At 43.4% G+C, this 19327-nt stretch overlaps 1 protein-coding gene across 3 annotated transcripts in view; it reads right to left on the reverse strand.

Annotated features, from left to right (window-relative positions):
* Nucleotides 1-424: 424 nt before the first annotated feature.
* The window catches only part of LOC144692929 (poly(A) polymerase type 3), a 76438-nt gene continuing 57535 nt past the window's right edge, over nt 425-19327 (reverse strand). For 2 of the 3 annotated variants that reach the window (XM_078562083.1, XM_078562084.1), the window contains 4 exons: nt 16544-16648; nt 3915-3992; nt 3015-3071; nt 425-1455 (listed from right to left, as the gene is read on the reverse strand). In XM_078562083.1, coding sequence (XP_078418209.1) covers nt 1360-1455; nt 3015-3071; nt 3915-3992; nt 16544-16648 — 336 coding nt within the window. In that variant the 3' untranslated portion in view covers nt 425-1359. The remainder of the gene's footprint in view (nt 1456-3014; nt 3072-3914; nt 3993-16543; nt 16649-19327) is intronic. The other variant, XM_078562085.1, reaches the window with a different exon arrangement.

Genomic DNA, 19327 nt, shown 5'->3' on the forward strand with positions numbered 1-19327 from the left:
TCTTTAATGTATTTCTAATGGCAGCTCTTGGGAAAGGAAGTTATTTGCTTTACACTGGGGGTACGTAAATGGAATTGCAAATGCTAGGAAAAAAAACTTGTCAGCCCGATGGTAACAGTCACTTCCAGGGTCAAATGGGTCAATGTAAACAACGGTACAAGACAAAAGCCAGATTCCTAGCTAAATATGAGGGGAGTTCTAAACCCACATTGCCATGCTTCATGGATGCATAATGGCCATGCAGTTTGTAAACCCATAAGCCATGCAAAGCACACAGTCTGCTTTTCCCAAGCAGGAGCAAATCACCTAGGAGTTTTGATCAATGTAAATATAGATGAGTTCAATCAATGTCAAATATGGATGAGTTTTACACTGGATTTCAAATCGACAGGGAACTGATTTAACATTTTAAAGCAGTAACTCATCCCAGTGGTAGCAGATATTAAATCCCACCCACTTAGGCTTGATTTGAAACCAGCTCCAAAAGGAAATGTCCAGTGTCCTCACATGTCATCCACCATCCTGAATTTAGTTCTGAAGCAAAATAAGTCCCGAACAGTCCCTGATAGTGGCATAAACTAGAAGTAGGTAGTCAAATTAATATCTAATGATCAAAAAGCAGCACAAAAACAATGGAAGCAACTGGGAAAAAAATTCTCAGAAGCTACTGCCCCCTTTCCAGGTCGTAAGATGCCCCAGAAACAAAGCTCTGAATTTTTAGTTGGTATTAGGAAGAAAAGAAACAGCTGGATCACATAGATTAAGTGCCCTGAAATCAATAATGGCATGGTCTGGTACAAGAGTCCTTCAATATTAAATCTTTCTCAATACCATCACTAACCTAAATTTACAAATAATGCCCATATGACTGAACAATTGGTCAACAAAAATTTTTAAAATCTTTTCACAATTGCAAGGCAGTTTAAGAGCAAAGATAACAGGAAAAAGAAAAGTTCTCAGAAAAAACGGTTTCAACTAACATAACTGTTGCCAACACATCAGCAGTACTCCGCCAAGATGCACTCCCTGCATGACCAGTCAGTCCGCAGTGCATCGTCATCACTGGTCGAGTTCTACCAGACTCCAGATTCAACAATGATCAAGTCTTGTAGGACATGTTTTAAAAAAAAATCTACAGCCTTTATCGTCCAACTTCACCATATACCACGATCACCTGCATTCAAAGAACTTTTTAAAACGTTTCCACGGAGGAAGCTGTAGCCAGCGATCAGATGACTCTTCCGGTAGGTGTTTTGTTTTCGTGTGTGTGTGCTCGTGCGCGTGTGTGTGCGTGGGTGCATATATGTGTGTGTCTCCTGGTTATTTTTGTGTTCTATGGCCCCGGGAGTGGTAGCAGTTCTACCGATTCAGCCTCAGCTTTATCGAATTTTTAACTACTGGAACAGGGTTCACAGGAAGAGAAGAGACATCAGAAAGTTCTGTGCTCGTTGGTTCCTGTGTAAAAGAAAAATTAATTTATGCATCAGTTCAATAAATAGGTGGCAGATAATGATGGTGCTACTAAATGTAAATATTCGCAACTACATATTCAAAAGGCTCAGCATAGCCAGTGTACACAAAAACTTAGGAATGTACAGAACTGAATTCCAGTATTTACACCTCTACTGTTTCCCTGGACTCCACACATTCACCACCCCTCATGTAAAGCAATTAAATCTAAACTACTTACTCCCTTATTCTTTCCTGATTTGAGTTTGTAATTTATGTTTGCACAATTTATCAGGATTGCTTATCAAGCCCTTTATTTAACATTTTAAAAATGAGAGGACAGGAGGAGAGGAAAGCAATGAAAAAAAAGTTAACACTAATGAATTGCTAATGGTGGAGAACATTGAAAATTCCCAAGTGGGCATCATAGGGCACAGTGCTGCAAGAACAACTTACAGCCAACGAAGGTTGACTTCTGTATTAGCAGCTTGATGGTACCAGTTAGTGATATCAATCAGAAGAGGAACAGCACAGCACTGGAATAGAGCTCCTCTCATATCCAAGAATATTCTTCCCATATCACTCTCGTACTCGGGAATACAAAAAAGGCTGGTAATCTGGCAGGTGCTCACACACTGCCCTCCCTCTCACTTTCCACCAGCTTATCCATGTTTAAGAACAATGTTAATGATTTTAGAAACCCAAGCTTGGCACCATCGAATCACAACTTCTTGGCTTAACTCATTCCTCCTCAGTCATTGGTAGCGTTTGGACCTTAAACTTGAGTTAATCAAATACGTTTAGAACAATTTGAGAAAGTCAGCTTCTGATCACATGACACAGAAAATGGGTGTTCAACCTGCTGACAATCCAAACATTTACTGTCATCATTTCCTACTTGGCAATTACCTTTCAGAGTCCTCATTTGCAGGTATTAAGTGAGTCCTTGCGCTTCCAATGTAAGTGAAAAGATAAGGCTCCAGGTCACTGTTTCACCAGTTGCAAGGGCTTTAAGCACAGGTCTAGTAACAGGTGACCTACTGTTTAGCACTAGCTAGTGTACAGCAGACAGGGTGAAAAACAGAATATCTTAAAAGTTGAAGAGTCTCTGCATGGCTCATCTGATTGACAACTAGCCTGACACTGTTCAATACAGAACACAGCAGCCCTGGGCTTGATTCTTGGTACAATCTCAGTTAAAGTGGGGAAAAGCGCACAACAATTGGCTTGAGGTTTTTGAGGGAATTAAAAGGGAAAAGGCAGGCTTGGTTCCTGCTCCTAACTATTATCCCAATTAGGCAGTACACACGTGGGAACCCACAGGATCATGCTCACCTGTGACATTTCTCACAGTTACAAAGCCTGCGAACCCACTGCAAATATACATAAACGAAGAATGGCCATTTGTGAGATACGGTGGGTGCCAGTATCTGCAGGACCATACTTCCAAATGAATTAGTACCTTCAGGAGTAGAGAGAGAATCATAGGTCCCATCTGTTTGCAGTAATCCCCAACTGGCTGTGTATCTGGTAATTAAACTCCATTACACATTACAAACACTTACCTGTGAGGCAGAAGCCTTAGATGGGATTGGTGTCAGCTTTTCTTCAGACTCAACTTCCTGCAGAAAAAAGAGAAGGCAAATATAGATCAACACTTAATTAAATTATAGATTTTTGTTAACACTAAGACCAGTTTGCACTAGATAAAACTTCCTATTTCTTACAAGGCCATTAGTTCTAATTTTTTCCTCCTTTCATTGTTTTCAAAGTTGAGAAAAGTATTTTTTTTGAATTGCAGAAAAAAATAGAAATGTCTAAGCTTTTCGCCTTGCACTCATCAGGACACTTACAAGAACACCAATTAGGGGAAGACAACAATTTATACTGTCTGTTAAGAGTGTGCCGATTAGTTGGCAAGTGGCATTGCCTCGGGGAATGCACCACTGATAGTGACTGACAGTTAACTGCCAAGCATTGTTTGAAATTTAAAGCAGGCAGCTTGACCCTGATTGGTCAAAGCATTGCCCTGAGGAATGAGTCAGCACACTGAGGATTATTCAGATGTTGCCCAATGTGCTAAGAATTACGCTGGCAATCAATTTAAGATTGTCAGTCGGGCTCGCAGTGTGGCGCATTTACGTGGACTGGAAGCTACATATATTAATACCCAGGGCCCTGTTCTTTGCAGACAAAGAGAACATGTACACACATTGCGCCTGTTTCAGCTAAACAAAATAAGTGATAGCCATAAATTGTTGTCTTCCCCTTACATTGCTATTCTTGTGAGTGTCCTAATGAGTGCAAGACAAAAAGCTCAGACATGTCTCTTTTCAGCAATACTCAAGGTCGGTACTACCAAACGACTATAACTATATTTGTAAGGTGAAGTTTAGAGAACTTTTTGTTTTCCACACGCCAGGTGTTAGAATTCGAATGTTATTATACTGGAAGCCATATCTTACCTTCATATTTTCATCCAATTTCTTCTCACTGGTGGGACTTCTTGAACAGTCAGCCTGTTCCTTCAGAGGGACAGATCCCTGACAAGCAAGAAACATAATCAAGTTGTAATGATTGTTTAGTTGGTTTACCCTAAATTCACTTGCTATAAATAGACTACTAAAAATAAAACACAGAAGTGGACTTCGAATATTCTTCTCCCCCCCCTTTCCCAGTCTCTTTCGGAAAAAAACAATTTACTTTTTGAAGCAGCCATAACAGAAGGAAATACTGGTGAGAGGGGAGTGAACCAAATGCACAGTTATCAAAGGAGACAATTAAAGGAAGAGAAAGAGATAGCAAAGCAAGATAACATAGGAACAAAGTTTCAAAGTGTAAGGGTGCATTGACTGAAAGAATTGTCAAAGACAATAGACAGGATCAAATGGAAGGCAATGCATTAAGGTGATGGTAATGTAGTTGCAATGCGACCGGACTAATGATCCAAATACCTGGACTGGTGCTCCGGGGATGAAAGTTCAAATCCCACAAAGCAGCTAGAGAAATTCAAATTCAATTAATTCATAAATCTACAATAAAAAATTAGTTTCATTCGTGATGATCTTGAAACTACTGAATTCATAATTCTCCTTTAGGGAAGGGAATCTGCTGTCCCGATCCTGCCTGAGCTACATCTGATTCCAGGCCCTCAGCAATATGGCTGCACTCTGAAATCACCTAGCAAGCCACTCAGCTGTATCAAACTGCCACAGAAAAGTTAAAGAATAAAACTGGATGGACTACTCGGCATCAGCATAGGAAATGATAAAGGCACACCATGTAGCTCTCCTCACTAACATGTGGGCATTTGTGCCAAAATTGGAAAAACTGTCCCAAGACTTATTAAGTGACAGCCTGACAGTCATACTGACCAAATCATACCTTACAGCCAATATCCCAGACGTCACCAGACCTGGGTATATCCTGTCCCACTGACAGGAAAGGACCACCAGAAGTGGCAACACAGTGGTACACAGTTGGAAGGGAGTGGCCCTGCGAGTCTTCAACATTGATGTCTTATCCTATAAAGTCCCATGGCATCAGGTCAAACATGGGCAGGGAAACTACCTGATTATCAACTATAGCCCTCCCTTAACTGATGAATAAGTACTCCGCCATGTTGAACACCACTTGGAAGAAGCACTGAGGGTAAGGGCATAGAATGTACTCTGGGTGGAGGACTTCAACGTTCATCCCCAAGAGTGGCTTGGTAGCATCATGAATGACTGAGCTGGTCAAGTCCTGTAGAACATATCTGCCAGACTGGACTTGCGGTAGGTGGTGGCAGAACCAACAAGAGGGAAAAACCTACCTGACCCCATCCTTACCAATTTACCTGTCGCAGGTCCATCTGTCCATGACAGTGTTGGTAGGAGTGACGACTGCACAGTCCTTGTGGAGACAAATCCCTCTCTTCACACTGAGCACACTATACATTATGTAATGTGACACTAATTACCTAAATGGGATAGATTCAGAACAGACCTAGCAACTCAAAACTGAGCATTCATGAGGCACAGTGGGCCACCAACATTAATAGAACTGTATTCAACCACCATCTGTAACCTCATGGTCCAGCACATTCCTCAGTGTACCATTATCAAATTTTCCATCCCACCCGCTGTGGGGATTGTCACAGGCAGGACAGAAAATTTGTCTGGAGCAGCAAAAGATCCATTGTCAGGAGGGATCCACAGCTCCCGCCTCATGCTCAATGAGGAATGTAGGTGTGCATACCAGCAGCAGCATCAGACATACCTAAAAATGAGGTGCCAACCTGGTAAGACTCCATCACAGGGCTACGTGCAAACTGAATAGCAGAAACAGCTGTGTGATCCCACAATTAATAGATCAGATCATAGCTCTGCAGTCCTGCCACATCCAGTCATGAATGATGGTGGATAATTAAATAACTAACTGGAGGAAATAGTTCCACAAACATCCCCATTTTCAATGGGGCCGGTGTCCAGCATGTGAGTGCAAAAGACAAGTCTGGAGTATACACAACCAACCAGTAGTGGATGATCCACCTCAGTCTCCTCCTGAGCTCACCAACATTACAGACAATTTGATTCACTTCACGTGATAAAAAGAAAAGGTCAAAGAAACTAGATACAGAAAATGCTACGGGCTCTGACAATATCCTGGCAGTAGTACTGAAGGCTTGTGCTAATCGTGCCCCTAGACAAGTTGTTCCAATAAAACCACAACACTAGGTTTTGCCAAAATGTGGAAATGACGCCCTGTCCATAAAAAAGCAGGACAAGGTCAACCTGTCCAATGGCCACCCATCGGTCTACTCTCAATCTTTAGCAAAGAAATAGAAGGTGTCGCTGATAGTACTATCAAGTGGCACTTAGCAACAACCTGCTTACCGATGGTCTGTTTGGGTTCCACCAAGGATGCGCGACTCCAGGTCTCATTACAGCCTTGGTCCAAACATGGACAAAAGAGCTGAACTTAAGAGGTGAAAAGAGAGGGACTGCCCTTGACATCAAAGCAGCATTTGACAGAGAATGCACCAAGGAGCCTTAGCAAAATTGAAGTCAATGGGTGTCGGAAATAGTCTCCACTAGTTGAAGTCACAACTACACAAAGGGCGATGACTGTGGTTGTTGGAATTTAATCATCTCAGCTCCAAAACATCTTTGTAGGAGCTTCTCAGGGTAGTGTCCTAGGTCAACCATCTTTAGCGATTCTATCAATGATCTTCCTTCTAACATAAGGTCAGAAGTGGGGATGTTGGCTAATGATTGCACGGTGTTTAATACCATTGACAACTTCTCAGATACTGAAGCAGTTCATGCCCATATGCAGCAAGACCTGGACAAAATTCAGGCTTGGGCTAATAACTGGCAAGTAACATCTATGCCACATAAATGCCTGGAAATGGCCATCTTCAACAAGAGAGAATCTAAACATCGCCCCATGGCATTCAACGGTGTTATTATCACTGAATCACCCCATCATTAACAATCCTGATGGTCACTATTGTCCAGAAACTTAACCAGAACAATCATATAAATAATGTGGCTACAAGAACAGGTCAGGAGCTGGGAATTATGCAGCAAATAATTCACTTCCTGATTCCTTAAAGTCTGTCCACCATCTATAAGGCACAAGTTAGGAATGTGATAGAATACTCTCCACTTTCCTGGATGAGTCCAGCTCCAACAACACTAAAGAAGCTCAACACCATCCAAGACAAAGCAGCCATCTTGATTGTCACTGCATCCACCAGGTTAAACATTCACTGCTTCCATCACCAATGCACAGAGGCTGCAATGTACTACCATCTACAAGGTGCGCTGCAACAACTCTCCAAGAATCCTTCAACAGCACCTTCCAAACCCGCAATCTCTACCACCTCGAAAGACATGGACAGCAAATGCATGGGAATGCCACCTACAAGTTCAAGTCGCACACCATCCTGACTTGGAACTGTATTGTTGTTCCTTCACTGTCACCAGGTCAACAACCTGGAACTGCTTCCCTCACAGCACTGTGGGTATACCTACACCACATGGACTCCAGCAGTTCAAGGAGGCAATTAGGGATGGACAATAAATGCTATGCTAGCCTTGCCAGAGACGTTCTCATCTGCGAATGACTAAAAAATGTCAGAAAACTTGTGCATAAATTTAATGACATACGAACATGTGAAATAAGAGAAGTAGGCCATTCAGCCCCTTGAGGCTGCTCCGCCATTCAATACAATCACATTTGATTTGTTTGTGTTTGGAGTTCTACATTCCCATCTACCCCTGATAACCTTTGATTTCCTTACTTAACAAGGATCTATTTACCTCTGCCTTAAAAACAGTGACCACGCTTCCAATGCCTTCTGAGGCAAAGAGTTACAAAGTCACACAACCCACAGAAAAAAATTCTCACCTCTAACCTATAAGGATGACCCCTAATTTTAAAACAGTGCCCTCTAGTTCTGGACTTATCCACAAGAGGAAACATCCTTTCCATGTCCACCTTGTCAAGGCCATTCAGGATCTTATATACTTCAATCAAGTCACCCTTCCCTCTTCTAAACTCCTGTGGAAACAAGCCCAGCCTGTCCAGCCTATCCTCATAAGACAACCCACTCAATCCAGGTATCAATCTAGTAAACCTCCTCTGAACCACCTCCAATACATTTACATCCTTCCTTAAATAAGGAGACCAAAACTGCACACAGTATTTGAGATGCTGTCTCACCAATGCCCTGTAAAACTGAAGCATAACATCTTTGCTTGTATAACAAAACCAGAGAATGCTGGAAAAACTCAGCAGGTCTGACAGCATCTGTGGAAAGAGAAATGAAGTTGTTTCGAGTCTGTATGACCATTCTTCAGAGCTGAAGTGAAGTGGAAACTTCATTCCACATTTGCGTTGTCTGCAAATTTAGCTACATGCCTTCGCTCCCCTCATCTTAAGTCACTGATATAAATTGTAAAAAGTCGAGGCCCCAGCAGACCCACGCGGGACTCAACTAGTCACATCCTGCCAATCAGGCAAAGGCCCATTTATGCACACACTGTTTTCTGTCAGCCAGCAAATCCTCTATCCAGGCTAATAGGTTACCCCCTACACGAGCTTTTATTTTCTGCAATAACCTTTGATGCGGCATCTTACCAAATGCCTTCTGGAGATCCAAGTACACTACTTCTACAGGCTCCGTTTTATCCACAGCACATGTTACTCCTTCAAAAGAACTCTAATTGGTTAAACATGATTTTCCTTCCACAGAACCATGCTGACTCTTCCCGATTACCTTCCATTTTTCTAAGTTCCCAGTTATAACCTCTTTAATGATTGTCCACGACAGACATCAAATTAACTGGCATATAGTTCTTTGTTTTCTGTCTCCCTCCCTTCTTGAACAGAAGGGGTTATATTTGCTATTTTCCAGTCTGATGGAACCTTTCCAGAATCTAGGATAGAGAATTTTGGAAAATTAACACCAATACATCTACTACCTCATTAGCCACCTCTTTTAAACACTAGAATTAAGTCCATCAGGGCAAGGAGACTTGTCAGCTCACAGCTTCATCAGTTTGCTCAGAACCGCTTCCCTCTCTCCCCTCCACCTCCTGACTTACAGCTATTCACAGAATGCAGAAGAGGCCCTTCGGCCCATCGAGTCTGCACCGACATGTGAGAAACACCTGACCTAACTACCTAATCCCATTTACCAGCACTTGGCCCATAGCCTCGAATGTTATAACGTGCCAAGTGCTCATTCAGGTACCTTTTAAAGGATGTGATGTAACCCGCCTCCACCACCGTTCTAGGCAGCGCATTCCAGACCGTCACCACCCTCTGGGTAAAAAAGTTTTCCCTCACATCGCCCCTAAACCTCCTGCCCCTCACCTTGAGGTTGTGTCCCCTCGTGACTGACCCTTCAACTAAGGGAAACAACTGCTCCCCATCCAACCTGTCCATGCCTCTCATACTCTTGTACACCTCAATCAGGTTGCCCCTCAGTCTTCTCTGCTCCAACGAAAACAACCCAAGTCTATCCAACCTCTCTTCATAACTTAAATGTTTCATCCCAGGCAACATCCTTTTGAATCTCCTCTGCACCCCCTCCAGTGTAATCACATCCTTCCTATAACGTGGGGACCAGAACTGCACACAGTACTCCAGCTGTGGCCTCACCTACAACTCCAACAAGACCTCCCTACTTTTGTAATCTATGCCTCGATTGATGAAGACAAGTATACCATATGCCTTTTTCACCACCCCACTAACATGCCCCTCTGCCTTCAGAGATCTATGGACACACACGCCAAAGTCCCTTTGTTCCTCAGAACTTCCTAGTGTCATGCCGTTCATTGAATACTTCCTTGTCAAATTACTCCTTCCATCTCACACTTTTCAGGGTTAAATTCCATCTGCCACTTATCTGCCCATCTGACCATCCCGTCTATATCTTCCTGTAGCCCAAGACACTCAACCTCACTGTTACCAACCCGGCCAATCTTTGTGTTATTCCGCAAACTTACTAATCCTACCCCCCACAAAGTCATCTATGTCATTTATATAAATGACGAATAATAGGGAACCCAGCACAGATCCCTGTGGTACGCCAATGGACACTGGCTTCCAGTCACTAAAGCAGCCTTCTGTCATCACCCTCTGTCTCCTACAACTAAGCCAATTTTGAATCCACCTCATCAAATTAACCTGTATCCCATGTGCATTTGCCTTCTTTACAAGCCTCCCATGTGGGACCTTGTCAAAGGCTTTGCTGAAATCCATATAAACTACATCAACTGCACTACCCTCATCTACACACCTAGTCACCTCCTCAAAAAATTCAATCAAATTTGTTAGGCATGACCTCCCTCTGACAAAGCCATGCTGACTATCTGTGATCAAACCTTGCCTCTCCAAGTGGAGATAGATTCTCTCCTTCAGAATTTTCTCCAATAGTTTCCCTACCGCTGATGAGAGACTCACTGGCCTGTAGTTCCCTGGCTTCTCTCTATAACCCTTCTTAAATAGCGGAGCCACATTAGCTGTTCTCCAGTCCTCTGGCACCTCCCCTGTGACCAGTGAGGAATTAAAAATTTGGGTCAGAGCCCCTGCGATCTCCTCCCTTGCCTCCCTCAGCAGTCTGGGACACAAATCATCCGGACCTGGATATTTGGCCACTTATAAGCCTGCCAACACCTCCAATACTTTGTCGCTCCCTATATCAATTTGCTTAAGAACCTCGCAGTCTCTCTCCCCGAGTTCCATATCTTCATCCTTATTCTCTTGGGTGAAGACTGATGTGAAGTATTCGTTCAATACTCTAGTGATGTCCTCTAACTCCATCCATAGATTTCCCCCTTGGTCCTTATGGGCCCTACTCTTTCCCTGGTTATCCTCTTCCCATTGATATACTTATAGAATATCTTGGGATTTTCCCTACTTTTACCAGCCAGAGTTTTCTCATATCCCCTCTTTGGTCTCCGAGTTGCTTTCTTAAGCTCCATCCTGCACTTTCTGTACTCCACTAATGCCTCCGCTGATTTGCTCCCCTTGTACCTGCTAAAAGCCTCTCTTTTCCTTCTCATTATATCCTGAATATCCCTGGTCATCCATGGTTCTCTGGGCTTGTTACTCCTTCCTATCACCCTAGAGGGAACATGTTGAGCCTGTACCCTCCCCATTTCCTTTTTGAACGCCCCACCCCACTGCTCCTCTGTAGATTTCCCTACAAGTAGCTGTTCCCAGTCTACATTGACCAGATCCTCCCTTATTTTACTAAAATCCGCTCTTATCTGCACCAATCCAAAACATTTTTTTGCAACTTGTCTATTTCTTTGTCCACAGCAAGCTTAAATTGTACCATGTTGTGGTCACTATCACTAAAATGCTCCCTCACCACCACCTCAGCCACCTGTCCGGCTTCACTCCCCAGAATTAGGTCCAGCACTGCGCCATCCCTTGTTGGGCCCTCTACATATTGTCCTAAAAAGTTCTCCTGTACACATTTCAAGAAATCCACTCCATCCAAGCCCTTAACACTATGTCTATCCCAATTAATGTTGGGAAAGCTGGAATCACCTAACATAATTACCCTATTGTTTTTGTTTTTACACACTTCTGCAAATTGTGCACATATTTGCTCTTCAATTTCCCGCTGACTATCTGGAGGTCTATAATAAACACCTAACAATGTGGCTGCCCCTTTTTTATTCCTAAGCACTATCCACAAAGCTTCATTTGATGCCCCCTCCAAGATATCATCTCTCCTCACTGCAGTAACCGACTCCTTAACTAATAATGCAACTCCTCCTCCTCTTTTACCCCCTCCCGTCTCGCCTGAAGATTCTATATCCTGGAATGTTGAGCTGCCAATCCTGCTCCTCCCTCAACCACGTCTCAGTGATGACTACTACATCACAATTCCACGTGTCAATGCTCACCCTTAACTCATCCATTTTACCTGTAATACTCCTGGCATTAAAGTAGAGGCCATCCAGCCTTGCCTTACTCCCTTGAAACTTAATGCAGCTGTACTCCCTCTGACTTGATTGTTTTACTATATTATGATGCGTCCCTAATCTGCTAACATTGTGTCCCTTCCCCCTGCCGAATTAGTTTAAACTCCTCCCAACAGCACTAGCAAACCCACCCACAAGGATGTTCGTCCCGCTCTGGTTCAGATGTAGACCGCCCTGCTTGTACAGGTCCCACTTTCCCCAGAAACGGTCCCAGTGATCCAGGAATCTAAAACCCTCCCTCCTGCATCAACTCTTAAGCCACGTATTCATCTGTGCTATTCTCCTATTTCTGAGCTTGCTAGCACGTGGCACTGGGAGTAATCCAGAGATTACAACCTGAGATGTCTTGCTTTTTAGTCTACTGCCCAACTCTCTGAATTATTGATGCAAGACCTCATCCCTCTTTCTACCTATGTCATTGGTACCAACATGTACCATGACTTCTGCCTTATCACCCTCCCCCTTCAGGATGCCCTGCAGCCGTTCAGTGACATCCCAGACCCTGGCACCAGGGAGGCAACACACCATCCTGGAGTCACGTTGACGACCACGGTAGCGCCTATCTGTTCCCCTAAGTGTAGAATCCCCTATTACTATTGCTCTTCGTCTCTTCCTCCCCTCCTGTACAGACAGGCTGCTGGTGGTGCCAGAACCTTGGCTCTATCTGTACTCCCTGGAGGAACTAGTGCCCTCATCAGCCTCCAAAACGGAATACCGATTTGATACCAGGACGCTCCTGAACTACCTGCCTGTTTCTCTTGGACTGCCTGGTGGTCACCCATTCCCTTCCTTCAAGTCCCTTCATCTGCGGTGTGACCACCTCTCCAAACATGCTATCCACGATCCTCTCAGACTCGCAGATGCTCCACAGTGTCCCCAGCCGCCGTTCCAGCTCTGAAACCTGAGCTTCCAGGAGCTGCAGCTGGACACACTTCCTGCACACATGCTGGTCCCGGGCACTGGAAACGTTCCCGGCTTCCCACATGGAGCACACCACAGCTTTGACCTCTTCAGCCATGAGTTATCCCTTTAAATTAAACCTTTTAAGTCAATGTTGGGGGTTTACTATAGGCCTCCCAATTGCTGGCGGGAGATTGAGGAACAGTTATGTAGGCAGATTTTGGAAAGATGTAAAAGCAATAGGGTTGTTGTGGTGGGGGATTTTAACTTTCCCTATATTGACTGGGAATCACTTAGTGCTAGGGGTTTGGATGGTGCAGAATTTGTAAGGTGCATCCAGGAGGGCTTCCTGAGACAATATGTAGATAGTCCAACAAGGGAAGGGGCAATACTGGACCTGGTATTAGGGACTGAACCCGGCCAAAAGTTTCAGTAGGAAAGCATTTCGGGAAAAGTGACCATAATTCAGTAAGTTTCAAGGTACTGGTGGATAAGGATAACAGGAGTCCTCGGGTTAAGGTGCTTAATTGGGGTAAGACTAATTATAACAATATTAGGCAGGAACTGAGGAATCTAGACTGGAGGCGGATGTTTGAGGACAAATCAACAACTGACATGTGGGGGGCTTTCAAATGTCAGTTGATAAGAATTCAGGACCGGCATGTTCCTGCTAGGATGAAGGATAAGCATGGCAAGTTTCAGGAATCTTGGATAACGAAGGATATTGTGAGATTAGTCAAAAAGAAAAGGGAAGCATTCGTAAGGGCTAGAAGGCTGGGAACAGATGAAGCCCGTGGAGAATACAAAGAAAGTAGGAAGAAACTTAAGCAAGGAGTCAGGAGGGCTAAAAGGGGTCATGAAAAGTCACTGTCAATCAGGATTAAGGAAAATCCCAAGGCCTTTTATACATATGTAAAAAGCAAGAGGGTAGCCAGGGAAAGGGTAGGCCAACTCAGGGACAGAGGTGGGAATCTGTGTGTGGAGCCAGAAGAAATGGGAGAGATACTAAATGAATACTTCTCATCAGTATTTACCAAAGAGAAGGACTTAGCGGTCGATCTGTCTAGGGAAGAGTGTGTAGATAGCTTGGATCATGTTGAGATCAAAAAAGAGGTGTTAGGCATCTTGAAGAATATTAAGGTGGATAAGTCCCCAGGGCCAGATGGGATCTACCCCAGAGTACTGAGGGAGGCAAGGGAGGAGATTGCTGGGGCCTTGACAGAAATCTTTGTATCCTCACTGGCTACGGGTGAGGTCCCAGAGGACTGGAGAATGGCCAATGTTGTTCCATTGTTTAAGAAGGGTAGCAGGGATAATCCAGGAAATTACAGGCCGGTGAGCCTTACGTCAGTGGTAGGGAAATTATTGGAGAAGATTCTTCGTGACAGGATTTACTACCATTTGGAAGCAAATAGGCTTATTAGCGAGAGGCAGCATGGTTTTGTGAAGGGGAGGTCGTGTCTCACTAACTTGATCGAGTTTTTCGAGGAAGTGACAAAGATGATAGACGATAGAAGGGCAGTGGATGTTATATACATGGATTTCAGTAAGGACTTTTGACAAGGTCCCTCATGGCAGACTGGTACAGAAGGTAAAGTCTCACGGGATCAGAGGTGAGCTGGCAAGATGGATACAGAATTGGCTTGGTCATAGAAGACAGAGGGTAGCAGTGGAAGGGTGCTTTTCTGAATGGAGAGCTGTGACTAGTGGAGTTCTGCAGGGATCAGTGCTGGGACCTTTGCTGTTTGTAGTATACATAAATGATTTGGAGGAAAATGTAACTGGGCTAATTAATAAGTTTGCAGACGACACTAAGGTTGGAGGAGTTGCAGATAGTGAAGAGGATTGTCAAAGGATACAACGGGATATAGATCGGTTGGAGACTTGGGTGGTGAAATAGCAGATGGAGTTTAATCTGGACAAATGCGAGGTAATGCATTTTGGAAGGTCTAATACAGGCAGGAATTATACAGTAAATGGCAGAACCCTTAAGTGCATCGACGGGCAGAGGGATCTGGGTGTACAGGTCCACAGGTCACTGAAAGTGGCAACGCAGGTGGATAAGGTAGTCAGGAAGGCATTTGGCATGCTTGCCTTCATTGGCAGGGGTATTGAGTATAAAAGCTGGGAAGTCATGCTGCAGCTGTATAGATCCTTGGTTAGGCCACACTTGGAATATTGCGTGCAATTCTGGTCGCCACATTACCAGAAGGATGTGGAGACGTTGGAGAGGGTGCAGAGGAGGTTTACCACGATGCTGCCTGGTCTGGAGGTTATTAGCTATGAGGAGAAGTTGGAGAAACTTGGATTGTTCTCACTAGAGCGACGGAGATTGAGGGGCGACTTGATAGAAGTTTACAAAATTATGAGTGGCACGGACAGAGTAGATAGAAGCTTTTTCCCAGGGTGGAAGAGTCAATTACTAGGGGACATAGATTTAAGGTGAGAGGAGAAAACTATAGAGATGTGCGAGGCAAATTTTGTTGCGCAGAGGGTAGTGAGTGTCTGGAATTCACTGCCAGAGGAGGTGGTGGAAGCAGGTACGATAGTGGTGTTGAAGAGGCAGCTTGACAAATACATGAATAGGATGGGAATAGAGGGATACGGACCCCGGATGTGCAATATGTTTTGTTGACGGGCAATATGATCGGCGCAGGCTTGGAGGGCCGAAGGGCCTGTTCCTGTGCTGTACTTTTCTTTGTTCTTTGTACTCTAGGGCCCTTCTTTCCTAATCCGTGGAATGTTCTCTAATTCCATATTACTGGAATTTTTTTATATTCGTTCATGTGGACATCGCTGGCCAGGCCAGCATTTATTACCCATCCCTAGTTGCCCTAGTTCAGAGGGCATTTAGGAGTCACATGCTTACTCACCGATGCCCTGTAAAACTGAAGCATAACATCCTTGCTTTTACAACAAAAACAGAAAATGCTGGAAAATATCAGCAGGTCTGACAGCATCTGTGGAGAGAGAAATGAAGCTAATGTTTCGAGTCCACATGACCCTTCTTCAGAGCTGATGAGAAGTGGAAGCTTCATTCCACATTTGCGTTGTCTGCAAATTTAGCTACATGCCTTCGTTCCCCTCATCTAAGTCACTGATATAAATTGTAAAAAGCTGAGGCCCCAGCACAGGCCCAGGTAAGGGTGACAGGTTTCCTTCCCTAAAGGGCTTTCGAAAGCCAGGTGGGTTTTTATAACAATCGACAATGGCTTCATGGTCATCATTGGATTTTTAATTCCAGATTTTTATTGGATTCAAATTCCACCGTTTGCTGCGGTGGGGTTTGAACCTGGGTCTCTGGATTATTTGTCCAGCGATAATACCACTATGCTATCGCCTCCCCCTTATATATCCTCTATAGTGAAGGCAGAAGCAAAATATTTGTTCATTTCATCCACCTTTTCCTTATTACCTACTATTAGCTCCCCATTCTCAAAGGGCCAACACGCACTTTATATACTCTTTTCCTGTTTAAATGCCTGTAGAATGTATGCTAACCATATTTACATTTCCAGTTTTAAATTTCCTCTCACGTTCTAATTTCTTTCTCTTGATTAGCCTTTTCGTCATTCTGTTCTTTATATTCTGACCAATCATCTGGCCTGCCACTCGTCTTTGCACAGTTATATGCTTTTTCCTCAAGTTTGATGCTTTCCCTAACTTCTATAGTTAACCTGTACAGAGAATCAGCTACTTACATCCAGTTTCTTTCTCTTTGGTGAAACTTCAGATGTCTGTGCAGATGCTCTCTTCAAGCTTTGTGATGAATTTTGATCCATTGTTACACCATTCATTGCAGGCTCCTAAACAATTACCAGAAAACATGAGAGTTGAGCTGCCTGTTTATTGCTATCGCTTTGAGAGCTACCATTTGTCAGATAGAATGAACAAGTGCCACAATAAGAAAAACCTAAATCTGTACCTGATAACACAAAACCATATATTATTGCACTACAATTAATTCTGCATACATCTGTACACTGGGGCAGAATATAACACAATAAATAAGTAGATGACCATCTGGTCCCTTGATTCTACTACATCATTCAATATGATCGCGGCTGACCTTCTGCCTCAGCTACACTTTCCTAAACGTATAAAAGAATTCCACATTTAAAATTCTACTCTTTCAAAATTGGAGGGCATAGGATTCAGAAAATAAATACAAAACTGAGAACTTATCATCTCAAGGTAGAAAGACCTGCTCTTATCTTGGCCTTTGGGCTGACATGCCAGCGGTTTTGCCTAAGCAACGTCTGAGTAAATCTCACCTTGGTAACCGGCAATTTATGTCAAAGATATACTTAAATTTACAGGGTTAATATTTTTAATAATTTTCCCATCATACGAAGTAGCTACAGGTATTCACAATTCTTTTTTGTATGAAATTTTATGATCCCCAGCTGAGGTCACCAATGGGCAATCTGATCCATGGGTGGAACCCAGTTTGATAGATCCTAACATTTATTTGTTTGTTTAGATACGTGGAGATGGGCTACTGAACAGTGTCACCGGAGTCAGCTAATGAACTCCTTCGCCCACAACTATATCTTTACAGATATATACAATTTGTAAGGATAAGACAAGTTATAAAAGCTATCTTATACTCCAATGTTCACAGTAAGTACAGTCCATGTAAACCAATTTGCGACCTGTGGTCAGACACACCACACTCTGAAACCAAGTGACAGATGCCACCCCAGACAGGTGCTATGGATCTCGCCTCAACTCCCCCTGGGGATGCATGTTACACTGTGAGCCAACCAGTCTCACCGAACTCTTTCATATGAGGGTTTTCAATCTCCACTTTCCAAGAACTCGCCTTGGAATCTTCTCTCAAACCGATGCTTTCTCTCAGACACCTTCCGTACGGGCTCACACCCCCAGGGTTTCGAGCTCTCCTTCCAATGTTCTTCTTCCCCTGGGTTGCCACGTGTTCAAGCTTTCTTCCATGCACTCTCTCTCACCGATTCAGCTGTCAACAGTACACCACTGCCTCACATGCCCACAGCAAAGAGTAATAGACCTTTAGTTTGTCTTTGGACCTTCTGACTTCTCATAAGCCTTTATATCGCTTTGACTCTGCTTCCTGCAGGCTGGAACTTTAAGCTTGAAATTTGGAACCTTTCTCTGCCCCTCACTCTTAACTTCACTTAACAGGACCTTTTCCAGGTTCCTGTCTTTCCTTTGACTAGAAGGTCTGCTTGGGGCTTTCTCCTGTTCCATTCCCCTGGATTCTTGGGGATTTTTTTCTTCATTTCGGGACTGGCTACCTGTCCCCTTTGTTCCAGCCTCTCCATGGCAGCTAATTTCAACCAACTTTAGCTTGGGATAGCTATCTGCCTCTTCTAGGCTGCTTCTGCCTGGCAGCTGTCTTCAAAACTGAACTCAAAAACTGCTGTTTCTAGTGTGTGTGTCTGTGGGAGGGACCTGCCTCTCTGGATCCCTGTGCAACAGCTCAGTTTTTCTACTCCTGTGTTTCCTTAACTTGTCTTACAGTTGTAAGCTCTCATCAGAGATGCAGGCACCTTTTAAAGTGAAACTAAAACTCAACTTGACCTTTTCTTGACACACAGATACAGAAATGTAAATCAAACTTAAACATTAAAGCTAAAACTCACTCCTAACACCCACAAATACCAATATGGCTTACTTAAACTATCTCTATTTCCTAATGATTTAAAAATGGGATGAAATCAGTCACTTAATGGCAGAGCAAGTTATTTCAACAAGGGTTGTGGGAGTGTAGCTTGAATTCTGTTTCTTATGTGCTCAATTATGCTGCTGAATCATTTTCTTCTGCTAACCCGTCATACAAGAATTGAAAGTTGGTAGTAAAACAGCAATCAAATTAGCTGAATTTTTATGGTCAAGAAGCACCAATTCACAGCATTGATGGTTCATTCACGACTGATGGTCAAATTTCAGAACCACACAGGAAGGTGATTTCTACTGCATCCTCTGGGCAGGTTTAAAATAAATCAGTCAAGTTTGGCAGCTCCAGGATACAACATGCAAGTACTTTCTAGTTTTAGCAAGTCAACTGACAATTTTTTTTACATGAGAGCTCGCAATTTTCAACAAATATATCACAGACTTTGGTCTGTGAAAGATGAAACTATTGAGTTTGAGCCATTGTTTAACAAGTGGCACAAAATAACAAGTGTTAGGTACGCAAGAGTAGAAGTTCTGTTTAAACTGCATATAATAAGTAAATAGAAAAACAGTTAATCCCCCAATCTTTCAAACTCCATACCGCACTACTGCTTTCTCTCAACTAATTAGCAGTTTTTTTTGGTCAACTGAGCATTTGACACACCAGAAACCCATCACCATGTCTCATTCTGAACTACTGAAAAATCCACAGTTTCTACTGTCCTCATATTGAATTTAGGCACTCTTCTCATGAGGATGAAGAGATTTTATTAAGCATAGTTACCTAGAAGTTTGCATGCACAGTATGGATAAGTGCTTTATTGGTT

Source organism: Cetorhinus maximus, chromosome 18, assembly GCF_964194155.1.
Source record: "Cetorhinus maximus chromosome 18, sCetMax3.hap1.1, whole genome shotgun sequence".
NCBI classification, from domain to species: Eukaryota; Metazoa; Chordata; class Chondrichthyes; order Lamniformes; family Cetorhinidae; genus Cetorhinus; species Cetorhinus maximus.